This window comes from Meriones unguiculatus, chromosome 12, assembly GCF_030254825.1.
Source record: "Meriones unguiculatus strain TT.TT164.6M chromosome 12, Bangor_MerUng_6.1, whole genome shotgun sequence".
NCBI classification, from domain to species: domain Eukaryota; kingdom Metazoa; phylum Chordata; class Mammalia; order Rodentia; family Muridae; genus Meriones; species Meriones unguiculatus.
In genome coordinates, this window is record NC_083360.1 from 31454335 (window position 1) to 31473455 (window position 19121).

General features: G+C 42.9%; 1 protein-coding gene across 8 annotated transcripts in view; it reads left to right on the top strand.

Annotated features, from left to right (window-relative positions):
* Prr14l (proline rich 14 like) overlaps window positions 1–19121 on the top strand; it is a 70936-nt gene that overhangs the window by 12426 nt on the left and 39389 nt on the right. For all 8 annotated transcript variants that reach the window (XM_060365520.1, XM_021651968.2, XM_060365521.1 and 5 more), the window contains 3 exons: window positions 7321–7393; window positions 12517–12570; window positions 13406–18056. In XM_060365520.1, coding sequence (XP_060221503.1) covers window positions 7321–7393; window positions 12517–12570; window positions 13406–18056 — 4778 coding nt within the window. The remainder of the gene's footprint in view (window positions 1–7320; window positions 7394–12516; window positions 12571–13405; window positions 18057–19121) is intronic.

The window sequence follows — 19121 nt, forward strand, 5'->3', positions numbered from 1 at the left end:
TTAGACTCACTGGACAGCGAAGGGTAGCGGTAGTGTTTAGTCATTTTCAGGTCACAAAGCCTCTGGAAGCCTGCACACTGCAGACCTCTCAGACAAAGAAGCCTACTGTTTGTACAGCATTCGAGCTTTCAGAACCAGGTTTATAGAATGTCTTAAAAATAAGAACTTTTGCTAAACTGACAGACGACCACATAGTTGAAAGGCATCTGAAGCTAGGCATGGTGGTCGTCCCATTATTTGGGAGGAAGATTACCAGCCTGGGCTATATGGAGAATACCAGGAGAGCCAGAGCTATATAGCATGACTGGCTTGAAAAAAGAAAGAAGCCAAGAAGCCAGGCACAGTGGCGCACGCCTGTGATCCCAGCAGAGTTAGAGGCAGGCGGATCTCTGGGAGTTCACGGCCAGCTTGGCCTACAAAGTGAGTCCAAGACAGCCAAGGCTACACAAGGAAACCCTGTCTTGGAGGGAGGGGAAGAGAAGAAAAAAGAAGGAAATAGCTTGCCTTAAAAAAAAAGAAAGTTCTTTGTTTGTTTTGTTTTGAAACAAGGTCTCTATGTGGTCCTGGCCATCTTAGAACTTGTTATTTGGACCAGGCTGGCCTAGAACTCAGATTCATTTATCTCTGCCTCTGCCTTCAGAGTGCTAGGATTAAAAGCTTATGCCACCATACATAATCTTTTTCTTTTCTTTTCTTTTTTTTTCCCAAGACAGGGTTTCTCTTTCTCTGTGTATCCCTGGCTGTCCTGGAACTCACTTTGTAGAGCAGGCTGGTCTCCAGCTTACAGAGATCCTCTTGCCTCTGCTTCCCTGAGTGCTGGGATCACCGTGCACCACAGCGGCTGACACATTTAAGTGTTGTTAATGTATGTTCTCATGTTTGATCTGCTTCAGGGTGCCATCTACCCAGGCTAAGCTGGCTTTGCTCTGTAGCTGGAGCTTGAACGTATGGATCCTTACTCCTCTACTGCCCGGTGCTGGGATTGTGGGCATCCCATGCATCATCAAGCCTGGTAAACCCGTCATGATGATTGAAAGATTCATCTCATGATTGTTAGCCGGTCATGGTGCCACATACCTTTGATCCCAGAGCTCAGGGAGGCAGAGGCAGGCGGGTCTCCCAAGTTTGAGGTCAGCCTGGTCTACAAAGTGAGCCCAGGACAGCCAAGGGTATAAAGAGAAACCCTGTCTCGAAAAAACAAAAAAGAACATTTAAATGTGAACCAACAAAGAATAATTGTTTTCTTGCTCTAGACTTGTGTCAGAGGTGTGAAATCTTTTAACTAGTCGTTTTGTGTCTATGATGAGGAATAATACTTCATTGGAAAAAAATTTTTAAGAAATTTTATTTTTGTTTTGTTTTTAATTTTTTTGTATGTTTGATTTCTGAGACAGGGTTTCTCTAGGTGTAGCCCTGGCAGTCCTGGAACTTGTTTTGTAGACCAGGTTGGCCTTGAACTCACAGAAATCCTCCTGCCTCTACCTCCTGAGTGCTGGGATTACATGCTTGCACCACTGCGCTTGGCTTTATTTTTTATTTTTAAGATAATACTCTAATTACATTCCCCTCGTCCCTTTCCTCACTTTAAACTCTCCCATGTATCTGTCCCTTCTCTCCTTCAAATTTATCATACCTATTTTTATATGCATATTATTGCATACACATATATTTCTAAATATAACCTACTAAGTCTGTATAGTATTACTTGTATACGTGTTTTCAGGACTGGCCATTGGTACTGGACAACCAATCGGTGTCCTCTTCCCTGAGGAAGACCACTCCTGCTCCCAGCTTTCTTCATTTGCCTCTAGTTTTTGTGTAATGGATGAGGAAAAGCCCACTAAGGCTTATGCACACACACACACACATACACACACACACAAATTTAAGACATGTTTTTGAATTTTATGTGTGTGAATATAGTGATATGTGTATGTATGTGCAGTGTGTGTGCGTGGTTCCCATGGAGGGCAGAAGAGGGCTTCAGATCTTGGAACTGGAGTTACTGATAGATGGGAGCAACCATGTGGGTGCTGGGAGGCAAAGCCAGGTTCTCTGCAAGAACAACAAATGCTCTTGATCACTGAACTGTCTGTCCAGCACCATGATTTTTTTTTTTCTTTTTTGAGGCTGAATAGAAAAAAGAAATAAAAAGGAAAGGACTAACTGCTCCTGAGAATGGTGGAGGAAAACTTTTATTATAGATAAAAGGGAGAGCATAGCCAGAGGCAGAGACATCTGGGAGAGGCCAGAGTGGACATGACCAGACTGAGCTGGGCCATGTGGGAAGGGGCAGGAGAAGAGAGAGGGGAAGAGAGAGAAGAGCCAGGTGCAACAGTCAGGAGGCCAAAGGTACAAAAGAGCAGGTAACCAAAATGTCTGGATTATACAGGGAAGAAGCTGTGGGGGAAAGGTAGCCCAGCTCAAGGCTGGAGAATTCAGGGTAAAGAACAGGGTGTGCCAGTCATGCCCTGTGACAGGCAAGGACTGAGGGATACTGGGAGAACCTGGAGGCCAGGTACACTTTGTGTGTTAAATAGGCACCGCAGCCTTTTGTTCTGTTTTGAAATGTAATAGAGGTAGGGTTTCTTTGTGTAGCCCTGGCCGTCCTAGTACTGTTATTAAGGATGTGCACCACTACCATCCAGTTTTGCTTTTTTTTTTTTTTTTTTTTTTTTTTTTATTGTAGGGAAAGAAAAAAATACCTGCAAAAGGTGCAGCAGATGGGACAGATACAAGAGCCAAACTGAATTGTGAAATTTGAAAAGATGTTTTCAGTTCTGAACTCTGTTTTTAATAGAGAAAAATTAAAAATGATGGAAGATGTGAAATTTACTATGCAGGATACAGTAAAGAGTGGTCTTAGAACTACAGCAAAGAGCAGTGCAACCTGTGGTGCCCTCTTCACAGAGTTTTTCTGGCCAGGGCCAGGCTTGTTTGTGATTGTTGCTGAGCTGAAGTTGTAGAATGTTCTTTTCTTTTCTTTTCTTTTTTTTTTTTTTTGATTGCTTTTCCATAATGGTTAGATGTACGTCGGTTGAATATGTTGTAAAAAGTTTCGGTTCCAGGATATAATACTTGTACTGAAGGTGTAAGAAAAAGTTGTTTTTCAGCCATAACACAGATTTTGGAGAAGATACTATAATTGAATGAAAGGGCATTACAGCGAGATGATAGCTGTTGATTGTTTGAAGCGTGCTGTGTTTTAGAGAAATTTGTTTTTCATGGTATGTTCACAAGAAACCTAATTGTAACGATTTACATCAGTTTATTTAAAGGTTGTTGAACTTGTTACCATTCAGATTGCCATGCACTAACCTGAGAGTCTCTGGTCCTAACAGAAACTTCTAATAGTGTACAGGAGGTTGCTCTTTTTGAAATTATTTTTATTTTATGTATGTTGGTGTCTTGACTACATGTGTATCTGTGTGCGGGTGTCACTCTCAGGCAGTTCTGAATCGCTGTGTAGGTGCTGGGAAAGTGAACCCGGGTCCTCTGGAAGAAAAGTCAGTGCTTTTCACCAGTAAAGCCATCTCTCCAGCCTAGGAGGGTGCTGTTTACGTACAAGGATTTCGTGAGGTTGAGAGATGACTCAGTGGTTAGCTACACTTGCTCTTCCAGAGGACCTGGGTTAGTTCCTAGCACCCATATCAGGCTGCTCACAACCAGCTGTAAAAATCTTTTTATTAAAACTTAAACTTGTATGTGTATGCTCGTATGCAACCTGTGTGCAGGTGCCTGCAGAAGCCAGAGTGTCTCAGATCCCTGGAGCTGGAGTTACTTGCAGTAGTTTGCCACTGTACAGGTCCTGAGAAATGAACTTGGGTCCTCTGGAAGAGCAGCAAGTGTTTTCAACCACAAAGCCATCTCTCTAGCTCCTAATAAAAGGATTTCCTGTTGGAAATAAAATTTCAGTGACTTAAAAGTGAAGTGTCAGCAGCTGAAGAGACGGCCCCATCAGCAAGTGCTTACTTGCTGTGCAAGCGTGAGGACCTGAGTTTGGTCCCCAGCACTGGTCTAAAAAGCCACACTCGTAATCTGACCAGCCTAACCTATTATCACTTGGAGTCCCTTTCTCAAAGAACAAGGTGAGGGCTGATTGAGACAACTCTGACGGGGTAGAGGGGCTTACTGTGAAAGCCAGAAGACCTGTTGGATCCCAAGGACACACATAGAGATAGGAAAGAACTAACTCCACAGCAGTTGCTCTCTGACCTCCACGTGTGCACAGAGGCGCATGCCCTCCCTACCCTCACACACACAACAATAGTAAATGAAGGGGAAAAAGGACCCACATCATGGTCAACATGGTCAACATCTGGCCTCCACTCTCCTCACAAATACCCATGCATCCACTGAGGGTGTACATGCAATGGAAACATGGTTCTTAAAGGAAGAAATTGATGTTGATATGCTGTTCTTGGATCTGCAGGGCACTGTCGTCCCTTAGTTTGCTGTGGTTCTGCTTTCATGCAGCAGAGCTGTGTCTTCTTTTTCTTTTCTTTTTTTATGGTTTTTTTGAAACAAGGTTTCTGTTGGCTGTCCTGGACTCACTCTGTAGACCAGGTTGGCCTTGAACTCACAGAGATGCTCCTGCTTCTGCCTCCACAGTGCTGGGATTAAAGGCATGCACCAGCTCGCCCAGCAGAAAGCTGTGTCTAAAGCGCTGTGCTGGGGTGTAAGAGTTTTCTGTGACTTCACGATCAGTGCCTCGCTTAAAGCTGTAGTTTTTCTGACTTTAGTTAAGAAGAAAATTCCTTTAAATGTGACGTCATGGTGAGTTAAAGTTACTGTTTCTGTTTTGTTCACTCCTCCCACATAGAAAGGTGTAAGAAACTGGAAGGTCCATCTGGAGATGAGAAACGTTTCTGTTGTTAGGGTGCGGGCAGTTGAATCTGGGGCACTGGGCCTTCAAGTTAGACACGATGCCAGCAGAGCTACATCTCCAGCTCAGTATCATCTTTTTAAGACAAAGTTTCAACAGAGTAATGTTTGTGAGTCTTCCACTTCAGCCTGAGTGCTGGGGTTACATGAGTGGGCCCCCAGAGCCACAGCCAGGAGTGCAAGATTTCTTAACCATTTTTCTTTTGTTTTGTTTTTGAGGGGCTAGAGTTGGTTCAGAGGTTAAGAGCACTTGCTCTTGCTGAGGAGCTGGGTTTCATTCACAGCCATCTTTGTGTTCACTCACAGCCATCTGTAGCTGCAGTTCCAGGGGACCTGACACCCTCTTCTGGCTCTGCAGGTAGCAGGCACATGTGTTATACATTCATATACATAAAATAAATTACTAAAACACAAACAGAATCTGGGGCTGAAGAAATGGCTCAGATGGTTAAGAGCACTGGCTGTTTTTCCTGAGGACCCTAGTTCAAGTCTCAGCACCCCCACAGCAGCTGGTAACTACTTATAATGGCAGTCCTGGGAGATCTAATGCAAACAGGCAAAGCACCCATATATATAAAACGATACTTTTTTGTTTTTAGGTTTTTTATTTTATGTTCACTGGTGGTTTTCTTTACATGTATATCTGTGTGAAGGTGTTGGAGTCTCTGAAATTATTGTGAGCTGCCATGTGGGTGCTGGGAATTGAATCCAGGTCTTCTGAAAGAGCAGCCAATGCTCTTAACCGCTGAGCCATCTCTCTTGCCTCAAAGTACATGTTTAATTAAGAAAAAAAAAATTTTTATTTTGAAGTAATTAGTAATTTAAATAAAAATGAAGTGGAGCAAACGTTTGAAACTGAGATCAAGTCTCAATGTATTAGACTGAGGAACGCCCCCTGAACCCCCTTTTTGAGACAAGGTTTGACTATAGCCATGCTGGCCTGGAACTTAAACTAGGCTGGTCTTGAGCTTACAGAGGTTTACCTGCCTCTATAGTGCTGCCATTAAAAGTCACAAACAGCCATTAACCTCCCAATTTTCCCACTGATTTGCAAGTGTCCAAGAATTCTCTGGCAGTTGCAGTTCCTGAGATCCAGCTAGTTCCTCCTTTTCCTGTTCTTTTAAAGTTAACTTTCCGTAACAGCAAGAGGAATGACTTCCCGTCTTCTTGTGAAGGGAACCAGAAAGGGCTGCAGGCAGCTAGCTATCTGAGTGTGTGCCTGAACAAGGGAGCATAGAGAGACTGGAAGGAAGAAAGGGGAACTGGCTTCCCGGCTGCCACCGTGTTTCTGCCCTGCACCTGCTTAAACTGGCACTGTACCAGTGCTTCTGCCTCCAGCTTATTTCTTGATTTCAGCAGGTACAAGCAGGGTCTGGGCATGCTGATGCACACCTGAAGTCCCACCATGTAAAAGGAACTCATTCGCCTGTTTCCATTGTTGTTCAAGGCTTGCTGCCTCCTCCTTCTATCCGAGGCCTAGTCCTGGGAGCGTCTAGCCTCCGTATAACCTAAACTAAACCTAGAATGTTTTCAGCCTCTGAGACTTAAGGCTGAGCTCTGCTAGCTGTTCTGCTCCAAACTCCTCTCTCAGCTGACTTATTTATTCAATGTGGCTTTTCTCTTGGTCTCTGACTGAATTGCTCAGCTTAACCTCATACTAATTTTGTCAATATGTTCTAATCTTGTCTGGCTTGTTCTCTCTTCAGCCTCTCTCTGTAAAACTATCTTCTCTCTTCCTCATTCTCTTAAGGGCTCCCTTTCTTCTCTTCTCGTGAGAACTGGGCAAATCCTATCAGAATATCCTATGAAATCTCTTGTTCGTCACTTTGCCACTCAGTTAGACAGCACTTTCAAACATGGGTGCTTCCTTCTACAAACTGACTAACTTTACCTTAATTGTTTGGAACCAAAGGTGTGTACCACCATGCCTGGACCTAAACTTTTTATTTTTTTTAACCTGAAACTTGCTTTATACCAGGCTGGCCTTGAACTCAGAGATGTGCTTGCCTCTGTCTCCTGGGATTAAAGGTATCACCACCCAGTGTGTCTGCATTCCAGCTAGATCACACAGCCCTAGAAGGTCTTTGGATATGATCTCTTGCCAGAGTAGCCTTTTCTGAATTAAAATTCCTCTACACCCCCATTCAGGAAGCTGAGGCAGGAGGACTATAGCTGTTTGAGTTCTACTTGGATTACATAGTGACTCATACCTTTAAAAAAAAAAAGAAGAAGAAAAAGGAAAGAAAACAGTAGGGCTCTGTTTGCATCTGTTTCAAGCTCAGATTCCAGAGAATTAATACTTCTTATTAACCTAAATTTGAGCTTTCCTTCATTTCCCATTTCCTGTGAGGTACCTGAGCTCTGAAGTAATAACTGATGTTTGTGAGCTCAGGTAGCTTTGTGTCTTCCATTGACTGTTGGGTTTTCTTGCTGCAGGATGTCTTCCTGATGCAGTCTAGTGAAGAGGCTGTCTGTGCAGACCTCCCCGGAGATCCACTAAAGAAAAAAGGTATGGTTCTCTTTTGTTGCTTTTTGGTTTTTTAAGACAAGGTCTAGCTGTGTAGTCCTGGCTGGCCTGGAACTCATGGAAATCCACCTACCTCTGCTTCCTGAGTGCTTGGCTTTTTAAAAAAGGCATGTGCCATTGCACCTGTGGGGGATTTTTTTTTTTTAAAGTATGTATGTGTGAGTTTACTTCAATATGTGTGCAGGAGCCAGTGGAGGCCAGAAGAGGGTGTCAGCTTCATTGGAACTAGAGCTAAGGTAAAGGCTGTTGTGAGCCACCATGTGGGTGCTGGGTATCCAACCAGGGACTATGGCAAGAACAGTAAACACTCTTAGTCTCTGAGCCATGTTTCCAGCACTTAAATTTGGTGTTTGTTATTTGTTTTATTTTAATTTTAATTTTTGGAGGCAGGGTTTCTCTGTGTAGCCTTTGCTGTCCTGAACTCACTTTGTAGACCAGGCTGGCCTTGAACTCACAGCAAGGAATTTGGCTTCCTCTGCCTCCCTGAGTGCTAGGGTTACAGGTGTGTACCACCATGCTGGCTAAATTGGGGTTCATTAAGAAAAGGTTTAGTTGTCTTTTTTTGAATGGTCTTATACACTCTTCTAGTGTTTTTTTTTTTAGCTGTTTTTTTTTTTAAGATTTATTTATTATTTATTATATATACAGTGTTCTGTCAGCTGGACGCCAGAAGAAGGCTCTAAATCTCATTACAGATGGTTGTGAGCCACCATGTGGTTGCTGGGAAATGAACTCAGGACCTTTGGAAGAACAGCCAGTGCTCTAACCTCTGAGCCATCTCTCCAGCCCTGAATAGTGTTTTATTTTTTTGTTTTCAGTTACCTTTTTTACCATATTGGGTTTTGTTTTGTAGGGAGGGGTGAATGGAGCAAGAAACAGAGGAGAAGGAGAAGGATAGAGATTGGTCTGGAAGGTTCTGGAGGAGTGTGTGAGGGCACAGGTAGTGGTGAGCCCAGCTGTGCAGTGTTGCGTGCTGCCTGGGCTCTGAGGCTAAGTCAGAGGCTGAGTTGTGGCAGAGTACAGCTTGTGTTCTCCCACTGTGATCTTCCGGATTTGAGTTCAGATCAGGACCTGACATTTGGCACGTGGAGTATGTAGGTGATCTCTGGGGCTAAAGCTAGCGGGATAAGCCTCTGGGCCTGTAACTTTCCAATCTTTTCATACTGCTGCACTTGGAAGCAGTCAGTCTGTAGTCACAGCTTCTTTTTCTAGGTGTGTTTTTTCTAGACAGGGTTTCTCTGGATAGCCTCGCTGTCCTGATACTCACTCTGTAGAGCAGGCTGGCCTCCAACTCACAGATCTGCGTGCCTCTGCCTCCTGAGTGCTGGGATTACAGGGGTGCAGCACAACACCTGGCTGCTCTTGCACACACACTCTCTCTGTCTCTGTCCCTCTCTATTTGGTTTTTTGAGACAATTTCTTTGTGTGGCCCTGGCTATCATTGGACTCATTTTGTAGACCAGACTGGCCTTAACCTCAGAGATCCATTCATGTACATCTTCTTTTCGGGACTTTTTGTTCATATCCTATTCTCCAATCTTTATCAGGTCCTTGCTTTCCTGGAACTTTCCTTGTAGACCCTTCTCCAGATATAAGTAGGGCCTATGCTCCAAAGTTTCCACTGCCTCCTCGAGCTCTGCTTTTGGCTGGGCAGAGTGTTCAAACATACAAGCCTGTTGGGGACATTTCATATTAAAAAGCCTAACAGTGGGGGAGGCTTATGAGACATGGCTATAGAAGCGGAAAAACAAAAGTAACTGAGGGGCTGTTTCACAGGGAATCTATCCTGTCAGATACATTCAGATTGGAACCTCTTCCTGTCTGCTAATCTTAGGGGGTTTTACTTGTTAAAACAGTTATTATGTAGCTGTCTTTAAACTTGTCTATGTAAAATAGGCTGACCTCAATCTGAGAGACCCTCCTGCCTCTGCCTCCTGAGTGCTGGAACTAAAGGGATGAAACAACTGGCCCAGCTCCTGTATGCTTGCTTGTTTTTATTTGAGGCAGTTTCATGTATTTCAGGGTGTGCTTGATTCTGCTATGTCCTTGAAGTCCAGATCCTCTCCTCTTGCCTCTACTTCTCAAGTGCTAGAATTATGAGTGTGTGTTATCACACCCAGTTTATTTATTTTTTATTATTACTTTTTTGAGACAAGGTTTCTCTGTGTAGCCTTGGCTGTTCTGAACTTTGTAGACGAGGCTGGCCTCAAACTCACAGAGATCTGCCTGCCTCTGCCTCCCCAAGTGCTGGGATAAAGGTGTATGCCACCATGTCTGGCTTTGCAAGTTTAAATTCTTAAGAGCTTGTTAATTTTTTTTTTTTAAATAACTTGAACATTCTTTTTTAGTAGAAATTTTACTGTTTATGTCCTTGTTCTCTTCTTATTTTATTTTTAATTGGGAGGGTGTGTAGTATGCTACAGTGCATGTGTGGGGTCAGAGGACAACTTTTATTTTTACCATGCAAGTTTTGGAGTTTGAACTTGCTGAACCTCTTGCTGACCCCTTGTCCTGCAGTTAATATTTTTGATGGGTTAAAATTGCAAAAATCAGCCACTATTACATCCACTCAATAAAAAAAGATGCCTTTTTAATTTATCAGCATTCCCCATTGACTTTACTTATGTTGTAGCTGAAGTGTGAAGACTTAAAAAAAAGCTTTGAAGCATAAACCATTTAAAGTCTTTTTTCATATACCTGAGTTGTACATCTATCTTTGTAGTTTAATTCTCATCATTTTTTATAAAGACATTATTATTATTTTATTTTTAGATTTATTATGTATACAGTGTTCTGCCTGCATGTACACCTGCATGCCAGAAGAGGGCACCAGATCTCATAGATGGTTGGGAGCCACCATGTGGTGCCTGGGAGTCACTCAGGACCTTTGGAAGGGCAGCCAGTGCTCTTAACCTCTGAGCCATCTCTCTAGCCCCTATTGATTTCTTATGTGTGAGTGGGTAGGTGTACTGTGGCAGATGGAAGCCAGAGGTCAGCCTACAGTTGTTAGTTCTCTCCTTCTTAACTCATTGAGCCATCTTGCTGGCTCCTAGAACACTTTATGTAGATTAAGCTGGTCTTGTATTTACAGTGCTTCTTCTGCCTGTGCCTCCTGAATATTGGAATTATAGGCATATGCCAGCATTCCTGGCCCATAGTAGTTTTTGTGTTTTCTTTCTTTTAAAAATTTTATTTTTAAAGATTGATTTATTGATTACGTATATGCTGTTCTGTCTGCATGTATGCCTGCTGGCACCAGATATCATTATAGATGGTTGTGAGTCACCATGTGGTATTTTCTAATAATCGATGGTATTGTGGATTTTTATGTGTTTGTTTTTTTTAAACTGTGTGTGAGTGTTTTGCCTGAATTTTTGCGGAATAGTCCAGAAGACAGTTTCAGATTCTCTGGAACTAGAGTTAAAGATAGATGTGAGCTGCCCTGTGGGTCCTCTACAAAAGCAGCCAGTTTTCTTATGGCTCTGGTATTGAATTTTTGTATATTTATTTTCCATTAACATATCTTTATAGCATCTATACTTTTGAATTGGTGTTGGTATTGAACAATTTATATTCACAGAGAAGTTGAGCCTTTTCTACAGTATTTCCATATTTCCATACAGGTATGTATGGATAGTGTGTAAGTGATGTGGTTTGGATGAAAGTGGCTCCCAAAGGCTTTGTTTGAAGCATTTGTTTGAATGCTGCCTTCCTAGTTGGTTAGAACTGTTTGGGAAGGATTAGGAGGTGTGGCCTTGCTGGAGGAGGTGTGTTACTGGGTTCAAAGCCCTGACCATTCCCAGGTAGCTCTCTCCCTCTTTCACTAGTGGATCAGGATGTAAACTCCCCTCTAGCATCATGCCTGCATCGCTGCTGCCATGCTCCCAGCCATTATGATTTATTCACCTTCTGAAACGCTAAGCCCCAATAAACTTTTTCCTATATAAGTTGCCTTGATCATGGTCTCTCCCTCCTGCTGGCATCACAGGCCTGTCTCTAGTAAAATTCCTTTATACACTATTTACATTCCACACAGAAAGGTGTTTTGCTGCTGTTTGCTGTATTAGTTTTATAATGGCAGTTTTCATACTACTCAGAAGTGAAAGGAATAAACCAAACATCCATGTTCCTGTTGCTCACCTTCAGTAATGATCAGCAGTTATTACAAGTCATTGGGTGTCTGTTCCTTTTAATTTTTCTGCTTTGTTTTTGGTAGTGCTGGGGATTGAACCTGTGGCTTCTCTAATGCTAGGCACGGGAATTGAACCTGTGGCCTCTCTAATGCTAGGCATGGGCTCTACCACTGAGCTGCAGCCCCAGCTCTAATTTTCTTTTCAAAGAGCTATTTTATGTATAATATATCTAATTTCAGATAATAGGCGATTATCTGTTGAAATGATAGTTTACTGTGATAGATAGATAGATAGACAGACAGACAGATTAGTTTTACAGCACCTAGGATTGGTTCCAGTAGTCTCTCATTGAACTTTCTTCCCAGCCCTCTTTTCAGCTTTTGTCTTGAGTTGCCTGGGCTGACCTGAAACACACTCTTATAGGTCTGACTGTCCTTCGTTGTGCCTTCTTGCCTGAGCACCTGAGTAGCTGGCATTACAAACTGGCATCACCTTTTTGGTTGTTGTTTTTTGAGACAGGGTTTCTCTGTGTAGTCTTGGCTGTCCAGGACTTTTGTAGACCAGGTTGACCTTGAACTCACAGAGATCCACCTGCCTCTGCTTCCCAAGTGCTGGGATTATAGGTGTGTGCCACTGCATCCAGCTTAAACTACAACTTCTTAAGACTGAATCAGGCTTACATTTCTATGTTCATTTATCTAGTGTTGTCTTTGAATGTTAGGTAACTTTGATAAAGGTGGTCTTTATTTTTTTCAAAATTGGCCGCTTTTTTTGGCTCTTTATCTTAGTTTGCAAAGAAACACAAAACTGTTGGTATGTCATACTAAGCTTTTTGATTGCCTTTTCCTTTTCAAGTTGATTCTTTCTGTTGTTGCCATTGGATGCATGATGAAGTTGACTTAGGTAGAGCAGCTTTTCTATTTTAATTTTTAAATTACATACTGATTTAAGTTTCTTTCTCTTCTGTAAAAGGAAATGTACACAATACAACTGGAACTCTGCCAGAACCCACTGAAGACATACAAGGTATGAAAGCCAGGCACTACGGTGGATAATAATGAAGGGCACAAGATGGCACTGTGGGCCAGCTTGGGCAGTAAATGCCCAGGAATAAACAAAATCATGACCAGCGGGGAACTTTCAGAAACCAGAGCTTTCATTACCCTTGAACCTTTAACAAACATTGTGGACCCTTAATTAAAAAAAGCAACTCTTTTTTTGTTTGTTTGTTTGTTTGTTTCATTTTGTTTTAGGAGACAGGGTTTCTCTGTAACCCTGGTTGTCCTGGAACTCACTTTGTAGACCATGCTGGCCCGTGGTCTTCACAGAAATCCATGTGCCTCTTCCTCCTGAGTGCTGGGATTACAGGCGTGTGCCACTAAGCTCAGCTAACACAAGCAATTCTTTTTTTTTTTTTTTTAAGATTTTATTTATTATGTATACAATATTCTGTCTGCATGTATACCTGGATGCCAGAAGGTGGCACCAGATCTCATTTGTGGTTATGAGCTACCATGTGGTTGCTGGGAATTGAACTCAGGACCTTTGGAAGAGCAGCCAGTGCTCTTAATCTGAGTCATCTCTCCAGCCACACAAAAGCAATTTTTGAAAAAATTTAATTTATTTTTTATTTTATGTGCTTTGGTATTTTATCTTTTGTATGTCTTTTTGAGGGTGTCGGATCTTGGAGTTATAGACACTTGTGAGCTGCCACAAGTACCTACCTACTTGTGGGTACTGGGAAGTGAACCCATGCCCTCTGGAAGAGCAGTCAGTGCTCTTAACTGCTGAGCCCCAAAGCAATTCTTAAAGACAAACAATGTGGAGAACACTAACTTATCCATTTGGTTGTCATTACCAGGAAACTGTTCCATTTCCAAAATGAGCAAAGGGAAAGAAGGGTTGTGTGACTTCAACATTGTCTGTGAAGAAGATGACAGTCACCAGCACGGGCTCAGCCACCATGAGGACAAACACAGTTCTGCACATGATATTTCCATTTCTACGGGAAGCATGGATTCTATAAATCCCTCGGAAGAAAATTCTGAAATTTTATCTCTAACATCATATTTGTGTGGCCCAAGATCCTTAGAAAAATGTAGTTTTGAAAGCAATGGTTTGATAAAGGAATCTGCTGAAAAAATGCACAAAGTTGATCAAAGCAAGGAGTTCACTTGTGGAGTAGAAAATAAAGAGCAGTGTTGGAGGCACAAGAGTGAAAAAGGGGGTCTCTTTCTTTTCAGTGTCAGACAACAAGAACTGGAGAGAAGTAGGGATGGTTCTAGCAAAAAACAGACTGTAGAATCCAGTAACCACAGCAGCTGTTGCACTCAAGCAAGTTGTTCCTCAACAGAGAGCTGTAGTTCCATGACTAATTCTTCTGTTGAAGCCATAGAAATAATGTTTAAAAAAAATGACCTGAAAATTACTTCAAATATTAACAGAAATTTGATAAACTCTGAAGACCATAGAGAAACTGTCACTGATTTGTACCATCTGGAGAGACACTCTGAGGAAAGCAACTTCTCTTTGTTGGCGGATATTGAAGAGCCAGAACAAACAACAGGAAAGTCCGGTGCATTAAACAAAAAGGCTCACAGTAAAGACTCCAAGTCTGCAGTCAGCATCCAGAGGAATCTTAGTGACTCTCCACCATCCACTGATTTTCTCTCTGAAGGAGAATCCCTTCAGAGTTTGAAACCAGAAGATCCAGTAAGCTTTGGACATAATAAAATATTGAAACCTAAGACAAGTACTGCAAAATTATCGTCATCTCCAGAAAAGCCTGTTGAGACATCACATGCCAGTGTCTCACATTTAGATGAATTGATCATTGCCTATGAGGTGAGTGAACTTTCTGGTAACAGTGAACTAGTTGCACACAAAACAGAACATGAATGTGTTTCACATCAACAAGTGCCCCTTAATTCTCAAGCCCATGTGACAACTGACTCTCTACTAAGTATAAACAGAGAGATGCCTTCAGCAACATGCAGAGATGCTCATGGGAGCCATCATTCTCTGGAGGATGGAGCAAATGTTACCACTGACGCTCAAACCATTCCTGCTGAGACAAAAATGGAAGCCATGTCTCCACAAGGTGACAAAGCCTGTGGTGCCTCTTCATACATACAAACCCGAAGCATCAAAACAAGAAGCCCAGAAGGGCAAAAAGAAAAGGCTGGTCTACATTCCATGCTACTCTCAAGAGTGAAAGAAGCGGCTGGCTTTTCTTTTGTCACAGAATGTCAAAATGTTCAGCCTCAGGATATCCCCAGCTGTCACTGCATAACAAGAAATGCATCTGAAAAGAACATGTGTTCTGCTTGTGCTGCCAACAACTGTATAAGAAAATGTGGAGATGCTCACTATATCAATCACTGCTTCCAAAGACCACAAGATTTTGTGGAAAATAGTACCCTCTCAGAGAATGGATCTGCTGGAAGAGAGACTCGAATCATTCTAGGAGGCAAGATCAGGAATGAAGTGACAGAAGGGGTATCAGATAGTGGCGCTCTGAACATAGCCACTCATGTGGAAACCAGTGAGGAAGGACTGGGTGGAAAGAAACAAGATAAATACAGAGAGACTGAGATATATAAACACAGCACCTCTGCTTGTAACACACAAGAACTAAACCAATCTACAAACATTCCAGGTCCTGAAACATTAGCGGACCAGTCTCTGACTGTTACTTCATCTCATTTTAAAGCCATGTGCCAAGCAGCTGGAAGTCTTGACCAGAAAGCAGATGAAATCTCTGACTGCCAGAGTAACCAAAATAGTCTAGATAAAGGCAGAAGTGACAGTAAGACAGCTAGGAAAGGCCTAAATGGTGGCTGCCAAGAGACTTTCCCTGAGGTAAGCCACAAGGACAAGGATCTGATTATCAGTTTAGGCAGTAAAATCCCTCTGTCTTGTGGTAGTTTAAAGAAAAACGATCCCCAAAGAGCCTTTGAAAATATTCCTGGTTCTGAAGGGTGCGCACAAAGTATGATAGATATGGTATGTCCAGACTGCACAGATGAGCCTACAGAGAGAATGCTGGGTGTGGAAGCATTTAGTTTATCTGGTCATTGTACAGGGCAACACACACTGGCATCCTGTGAGACCTTAAGGAGAACTTCATCTCTTCGAGGAGAATTGAATGTTGTATTTACAGATACAACTGGTCAGGACTCAGAACTCCCAACTCCTGCTCCGTCTACAGGAGATTCTCCTGAAGTACAAAAATCATGTGAGAAAGAATGCAGATGTCTAAAAGTCTGTGAAGGCAAAGAATGTCCAGACTTTGCCCTTGATTGTGAAGTGGAATCTGTTGCAGATCACGAACCAAATGTAAGAGCACTGGCTAGAGGAAGTGTGTCTTTTGATTATATTCCTTGTGAGCATCAAGATAAAGGTGGATCTGTGACAGAAGGACCAAGACTAGAAGCAAATTCTGAGTTTGGCAAGAAGAAAACCTTTGGATTATCATCAAATGGCTCAGTGTCTTGTAGGCATGGAGACTCTGTGGAGATGGTGCATTCCTGTCTGTTTTCTCAACATTCCCCAGCTGATGTTCATGGTGAACCACCGAACTTGAAACACCTATTTAAACTCAAAGATGGTGGAAGGCTTTGCGAAAATGTCAGGGATTGCACAGTCCTGTCTGACATGAAGGAAGGAATATCAATGGATTTAAGTAATCCTAGTAAAGGAAATGGCACATACACCAGTGTGGACAAAAATGTTTGCAAAGCTTGTCACTCTCATGAGAATTCCATTGATAAGTATTTGCCTATGACAAGGGAAACAGCAATTAAAATGAATGAAGAAGAAACGGAAGAACATCAGAAGGGACCACTGGGTCACTTACCTGTTGGGGAAGAATCTGAGGAGACCATTACTAGAGAAAGTCATGATGGTAATTTTCCTAAGAGTTCTCAGACCCACATGAAATGCCAGAGAGTGCAAAACGTTGCTGAAACCCCACAAAACCAGAGAATTTTGGACTACGGCTTGCCAAAGGAAGAACATAAATATCAAAAGGGCACGCTTGTACTGTTGGAACAGCAACCTGTGGCTGACCAGGATGAGTCCATGATGGAAGAAGTCACCCTAAGAAAGTCAACCAAGGACAAACTTGCTAAACAGAACCAGAGGTTGGGAAACACAAAAGAAGAGAACTTATGTCATCCATTAAAGAAAGACATTGAGTTATGCATAGGTCCTTGCCTTCCTGGTGCCTCCTGGAAAGAACATGACTCCAGCTCTGCTGGAGGTAATCAAATACATGGTGCCTTCGTGACTATCTCATATCAGCAAAGATTGCTTCCTGTAAAGAAGCAACCTCATCGAACGTGTAAGAGAATTTCCTGTCCAGAGCCAGTCACCGTGCGGAAAAAGAGAAGTAAGGTGAGGAATTCTGAGTGTGGAAAGAGTTTCTCTAACCCAGTCCCCACAAAAGCACACAGACTTCTCAGCCCATGTGCTGCGCCTGCCACGCCATTGGAACCTGAAGCAGTAGCTACCAAGAGCTTGTGCAGCCACATACCAAAGCCGAAGGCTACTCTGTGCCATTCCTTGAGGAGCCTGAGTTGTAGGAAGCCTACCAAAGAATCAGCCTTACTAAGCAAGCTGTCTGTCCTTGCCTCCAAACTGGCTCTGGCAACAAAGCCCCAGAAACTGAGATATCGGCGCTATTCCTCTTCCCCTGTTCCATTGCCTAAAAACTGCAAGCGTCTCAGATACAAAAAGCTCCTAGATGGATTTTCATACAATGCAATGCGGCTGGACCCATATTTGGCAGCTGCTGGGTGGAAGAGGGGATTTAATAGTAAGCCTTTGGCACTTTATTCTCTTGAAGCTGTGAAAATGAGCTTCATAGAGTTGAGCAACAAGATGCCATCCCTGCTGTTTGGTAACGAATTTCCATTTTCCTTTCATGTGAAATCAGCCTCCAATTGCATGGTTGAGTCCTCCAGGACTTTTCCTGAGCACTGTGCTCCATCAAGGCTTGCCTTAGCAGAGGCCTCCCAGTGCTCAACTCCACCTCCCAAGTGGACCTTCTCTTTTTTATTGTCCCACGGTTGCCCTGGGATGGCCACATTCAGGGAAGACACTGGCCTCTGTAGTCACACACATACTCAGGCTCCTCTCCAGACTACAGCTCCTCTCCAAGACTATGGAGGCACTGCCATAGTTCAGACCAGAGCAGACTGCTCTGTCCTTGGCCTTCACACACTTCTAGCACTTTGTTCACCAGGATGTTACCGAATCTGGACAAAAAAACGGAACTTCTCCAATCATATGCCTATCATGCAGAGGCTCCTCTTGACCCAGTTTACACAGTGCTTAAAAGGGTTAAGGTCTCCAGCCTCTATAGCGGACAAGGTCTTCAGCTCTCTGCCCTACTCGGTGGGCCGAGTGTTGTCCATTTGGAGCCAGCATGGACCCTCCTGTACCTTCAAGCTGCCAGCTCTTCACTCTACTCAAAGCAAGCAGCAGGGGAGCCTGAGCACCCAGGGCAGGTAAGAGCTTGTCTCCTGTTCTCTCGGTGTGTTCCGTGTGTGTCTCCTCTCCTGCTGGTGGGGAAAGGAGGAGGGCGATGCTGCAGGTGCAGGGCTGTCTGCTGGAGGTCTGGCTTCTTGTTATCTACATTGTTTAGATTGTAAAGCTCCTGTTGAAAAAGCACAGCAGTAGTTTTTTTCTTTTCCCATTTTGCAAGACAGGGATTCATTGTGTAGCCCTGGCTGTCTTGGAATTTGCTCTGTAGACCAGTCTGGCCTCAAACTCAAGAGATTCAGAATGCCTCTGCCTCACTGTTGGCTAGAATTAAAGATACATGCCACATGCCCGGTGTATGCCACCGTCTTTCATTGTTTTATTTTTGACACTGTAGCTCAGGTTGGCTTGGAATTCATCTTGCTTCGGCCTTGAGTGCAGGGATTACAAGTATGAGCCGTCATGCTTCAGCTGTCTATATTTCTTTCTATAGTATAGGCTTCAAAGTTCACATTTGTATACGCTGGTTTTAGGACTTTGTAGTGAACTGGAAAGAATTTCCATTTTTTTTTTTTTTTTTTTTTTTGCGGGTGTGAGGGGAGGTGTGTTGAGGGGGTTCCTCTGGCTGTCCTGGAGGCCATGCTGTAGATCAGGCTGGCCTCAAACTCAGAGACCTGCCTGCCTCTGCTTCCCGAGTTCTGGGATTAAAAGCGTGTGCCACTGCTGCTGGGCTGGACAGAAGTTCTTGTGGTTTCACTGTTGAGAATAGGGGAAAATAATTTGGTCAATATTATTGTGCCCTAAATGATGTTAGAAAAGGACTGGGGGTGTAGCTTAGTGGTGTTTGCTTGGTTATTACAAGACTGTAGGTTCAATACCTAGCTTAGAGAGAAAAAGAGGGAGGAATTTAAGATTTAAAATTTCCCTTTTTATTAGATTTTTTAGATGACAGTATAACTTGTGTAGCGTTCATTCTTAGTATGGGTTAAAATGCTGGAATCAGTCCCTACACTAAAATCGTCCTCAAAGAATTGTGATATATAAACCTTCCTACTGAAATTCTTTAGATGAACAGAAGCTCTGTCTTCTTT